The 5,502-nt window shown below is 25.6% G+C and overlaps 1 protein-coding gene across 1 annotated transcript in view; it reads right to left on the reverse strand.

Moving 5' to 3' along the window:
- LOC117170710 (exonuclease 3'-5' domain-containing protein 2) overlaps window positions 1–5,502 on the reverse strand; it is a 21,668-nt gene that overhangs the window by 9,333 nt on the left and 6,833 nt on the right. The window contains exon 4 of the mRNA XM_033357713.1: window positions 2,597–2,721. Within this exon, the coding sequence (XP_033213604.1) occupies window positions 2,597–2,721 (125 nt within the window). The remainder of the gene's footprint in view (window positions 1–2,596; window positions 2,722–5,502) is intronic.

Below are 5,502 nucleotides of genomic sequence, written 5' to 3' on the forward strand. Positions count from 1 at the left end.
AAAAAATATAAATTCAACAATGTCTTCATAAACCTACAAGGGCCCTCCCACTCCTCGAAAAATATTTTATATCCCGTTCTTCCATGCGGCGGCTCAATTTTTGTATAAAAGTGTTTGAACGATTTTTGTTGTGGAGTTTAAAGTATTTGTTGGATACTAAAAGTAAGTCTATGTCGAAAACAAAGGGGTGTAGATGGAATTTATATCTTATAAGGTGAAGAAACATATTTTTTTACAGACCAAAGGTGATTTCCATCCTTTTTAAAAATACATTTTTAGTTGATCAACTGTGAATATAAATTAATAATGATTTTTAAAACTAAATTGTTCTTTAGGATTTAAAAAGTGAATAATAATTAACTTTACTAGATGTTTTGAAATCATTTTGCAATTTATTTTAGAATTTTATAATTTCGAACAACAAATTTTTAAGATTTTTAAGAATTTGGAATGGCTTCAGAAGATTAAAAAAATGAAAATTAATAATGATTTTTATTTTGAAAAGATAATTTTGAGTGATTATTCAAAAAGATTTAGAAAGATTTACAAAATTATCAAAAATGAATGTGGAAGATTTTAATGGAATTTGTTTAATTTGGCAGAATTTAAAAAGAACTTTAGAAAAAATTAGATTCATTTTAAAGGATGTTTAAAAGTTCTGAAATAATTTTAAAAATAATACAAAAATTGAAGAAAAAAAATGCAAACAACATGCAGATGTTTCAATATTTTCAAATAAAATTTGGAAGCATTTTAAGGATTTTTTAACCATTTAAAATATAAATAATTTAACTTTTAATTTAAGAAGTGTTCAGTTTATAAAAAAATGTAATCGTTCAATTTGTAATGTTTCTGGCTTAAAATAGCTTTTAATGATATAATTTAAAAAATTTAATTAATTGATTAAATTATTTTCAAAGTTTGAAATACAAGAGTTCCACTTTGAGGGCTTTCATTTGCAGCACAGTTTTTTTATTAATTTGAATGGAAAAATTGTTAGCTTTAGAGTTCGATTTTTTCAATTTCATTGACCATGAAAAATCTTTGCGAATCGGAAATTTTTTTCTTGGATTAAAACGGCCACCCTAAATAGTAGTTTTCAATCATTGTTTTATACTTCACAAAACTGTCGCAAAAACACTTTTATGCAAAAATTAATATACAACTTTTAAATTTTACCTACTCTTTCTATTTCCAGTTTTGGGCACCATGTGGCGCAATGGTAGACCATTGTAGACAATTTTTCGGGAAAAAAAACATATTTTAATTTTAGAGATAACTAAGCGATACATATTTTTGTAATTTGTGAAAAAAAATATTCAAGAAGTTATGCGTATTTAAATTTTATGCTCCGTTTAAAAAAATGGCGGTGGATTTTCTAAAAATACTAAAAGTCGTTTTTCTAAAAAAAAACCCACACTTATATTTTTAGTCATTTTTTTCTGTAATTTATACTATCATAAGGAAAATATTTTGTGAGTTTTATGCGGGCCAAATAACTTTTGTGACCAGAAGAAACTTTTTCCATAAAATCGAATTTTCGTATTTTTCTTGCATACAACACATATGAAAAAATTTTTAGAAAATAGTTTGCACACTTAAAAAAGTGATACGAAAAATTTCTTTACTTATTTATGATATCTTGTGCCGTTTTCGAAAAAAATAAAAGAATTCAATATTTATACAAAAAATTCTCTTGGCAACAAAAAATGGCCTATCCCGCATAAAACTTATAGAATATCTTTTTTATATAAACAAAAATTTTGTAAACAAAACTTTTTTGTAACAGAAAAGGTGGGGTTTTCCCCTTTTCACATAAATTGCCCATGTTTCTAGTCCTTCAAATTATGTTTTTTAATATTATATATAAATGAACAAATTAACTTAAAAAACGTCTGTTCATTTTTTTCTATCATAATGTGATAGTTTAATGCCTATGCAAATTTAGATTCACTCGAAGAATAAATTTAAATGCCAAACGACAAGTGTGTCCTGATTTTAAAACTGTGCACAGAAAAGCAGATTATAATATAGTTAACAACAGAATTGGCTGCTCTGCTGCAACTGCAGTTCCCCGAAAGAAATATTGATTTTTTTATTTTTGGTAGAACTTTTTAACTGTGAAAACTATTTTCTTAAATTGTTTTCGTATCTGTTGTTATAAGCAAGAAAAATACGGAATTTCATTTTATTTTAAAAAATTCTCCTGGCCACAAAAGTTATTTAGCCCGCATAAACCCCACAAGATAGTTTCCTTATGATAGTACAAATTCAACAAAAAATTGACGAAAAATATAAGTGTATGTTTTTTGAAAGAAGTCGATAAATTAAGGGTATGCGGAAAGAAATCTAAAATATCTCAAGGTCAAAAGTTATATAACTTTAAACAAAAAATTGGGTTTTTTTAACGAAGAAAAGATTCAAATACGCATAACTTCTTGAAATATTTTTTCACTAATCGCAAAAATACGTATCGCCTAATTTACTCTAAAAAACAACATATTTATCTCCAAGAGATTCTGCGACTTCAATTGTAGAACCTGCTTGATTTGAAATGGATTCGGTCGTTAGAATATGTAGAAAAAAAAGTGCAAACCTCGCGTCGATGACGCCATTGGGTAATCCATGAAATCTTTCGTCTTCGTCCTCTTCCCACATGCCCTTCAAAAGAAGAATGAAGCTCTGCCAATAGGATCGCTTTTTCCTCGCCCGTTCCAGAATCTAATGAAAAATACACGTTATAAAAAAAATTAGTTCAAAATTATTTTTAATTTCACGGATAAGAATTAGTAAAGTTCTTAAATGCCCAAGAATTTATATCAACTAAATTATTTCGAGAATATGCTTATCATTTAAGTTTGGACAGATAATGTATCAAACATTTAGGAGAATTTAAAGAATTTATTGTTTAAACAAATATATATCATAATTAATACATAGATTTTTACAAAAACATTCTAGAGTGAAATAAACATTTACACATTTTTAATTGCAGAGTTGCTACAGGTCTGGTATTTCCAGAAAGTCAGAGACTATCAGGGAAAACCTGACAGAATTAGGTTAATAGGGTTAAAATTCGCCACTATTTCCTTTACAATTAATTTGTTTTGGTTCAGGAATCAATCTATTTGGTTGAAAATCTTTTTTTTTTTTGCTTCAAATATCCAACAATTCACTATTTTTGGTAAAAAATTTAAATCTAAACTACTTTTTCCAAAATTGATTTATTTGATTGATTGATGATTGATCATTTTAGTTGAAAAAATGTTCTTTTTGTTCAAAATTTAATCATTTTTTTGAAAATTATGTTTTCTGGTTGAAAACTAATTGCTTTAATTGAAAATTGAACTCGTACATGCTTGGTAAAAAATTCCTGTATTTTATTGAAAATTTAATTTTATTGGCGAACATTTAATGATCCATTTTATGTCGAAAATTGATCTTTTTGGATAACAATTTAATTTTCTTAGTTAAAAATTATACTATTTCGTTGAAAATTTACTTGAAATTTATTGGAAATTATTATCTTTACTGAAAATTTAACCGTTTTATTTCTAGTTGAAAATTTATGTTTCATGTGAAAATGAATGCACTTTGTTAAAAATGCGTGTTCTTTTTTTGGTAGAATAGTATTCTCAATCGTTCAAACTTTATCTTTTTGTTTCAAAAATTCATTTCTTTGGCGGAAAATTGAACTATTTTGTCGAAAATTCGTTTCCTTTTTGGTTGCAAATTTATTTGAGTACCTGAAAATTTAACTATTATATTCTTAGTAGAAAAGTTATCTTTTTATGTGAAAATTCAAATATTTTGTTTGAATTCCTGTATTTTATTGAAAATTCAAATATTTCTTTGAAAATTTCTGTATTTTATTAAAAATTCATCTATTTTGGTAGAAAATGTATCTTATTAGTTTAAAATTCATCATTTTGGTTGAAATATAGTTTTTTCTTATTTGGAAATAATTTTTTTTAAGTAAAAATGTAACTGTACCATTTTTTGTCGAAAATTGATCTATTTGGATAGAAATTTAATCTTCTTGGTTGAAAACTATATTATTTCACTGAAAATTTCATTTAAATTTATTGAAAATAAATCTTTTCATGTAAAATTTTTCTGTTTTAGGTGAAAATTTAACTATTTGTTGAAAATTCGTCTTTTTTTGTAGAAGAGTATTTAATTTGCTGAAACTATCTTTTTAGTTAAAAATTCATTTATTTGGTGGAAAATTTAACTATTTTGTTGAAAATTCTTTTCTCTTTTGGTTGGAAAATTATTTTACTGCCTGAAAATTTAACTATTTTATTTTTGGCAGAAAAATTATCTTTTCAGATTCATAATTTTAGTTGAAAATTCGCTCTAACTATTCCGCTTCTTGTACCAAATTTACCTTCTTTGATAGAAATATAACCTTTCTCGTTAAAGAATAATCTGTTTTGACGAAAATTAAACTTTTCTATTTTTTTAAAGAATTCATTTCTATGATTGAAAAAACGATTTAGTTGGAACTTTGTCTTTTTTGTTGATAGAAAATTCATCTTTTGAGATGAAAATTCCCCTTTTTAGTTAAAAATCATATTTTTGGTTGCGAATCCATCATTGTGATTAAACATTAATTTCCTTGGTTGAAGATTCGTTTCTTTTTAGTTAAAATATAATTGATTTTGCTGAAAACTTGTTTTTTTGTTTAAAATTTACATTTCTAACTGCAAATTGAACTATTCTATTTTTGGTTTGTAAATTTATCTTTTTGGGTTGAAAATTTATATATTTTATTGCAACTGTATCTTTTTTGGTAAAAAATTCATCTTTTGGATTTAAAAAAATTGAATTATTTTGTTGAGAATTCATATTTTTGATTGAAAATTAATCTATTTAGATAAAAATACATGTACTTTGTTAAAAATGATTCTGTTTTTATCATTTTATTTAAAAATTTATCTGTTCGACTTGAAAACACAACTAAAAAGTGTTTTAAATATATTTAGAAACAACATTTTTTTGCATCAGCATTAATAATATTCTAGGTGTATTGTTGGTTTTATGCCTACAAGAGTTTAAAAATTGGGATGTGGTAGCAACCCTGAACACGGCACTGTTTAATTTGAATAATATGTTTTCTATTACTTTGACTTCTTTTATCATTTAAATTTGGAGCCCATTTCAATTTGAAGCGATACATTTTCCGGCAAAATTTAAATAATGCAATTATTATTAATAAAGATAGAAAATACGATTTTTCAAATCCTAATTCAAAATACTCATTAAATTATGAAAGCACATAAGAGACCGTACTTACATTACGTAACAGCTCAAGGGGGAGGGGAGGTTAGAGAATTTGTTACGATTTTTAATGGTATTGGGGAGGAGGTCCTTCACTAATGTATGTAATTTTCGCAAAATTGAGACTCCGGATTCTATAACCACGCATAAAATTTGCTTGGCCGCTTCAGGCCGCTCGAGTTGGCCCCTGATGGCTTGAAAATCAGTTTTCGAAAATTC

Source organism: Belonocnema kinseyi, chromosome 4 (genome assembly GCF_010883055.1).
Source record: "Belonocnema kinseyi isolate 2016_QV_RU_SX_M_011 chromosome 4, B_treatae_v1, whole genome shotgun sequence".
Lineage (NCBI taxonomy): Eukaryota > Metazoa > Arthropoda > Insecta > Hymenoptera > Cynipidae > Belonocnema > Belonocnema kinseyi.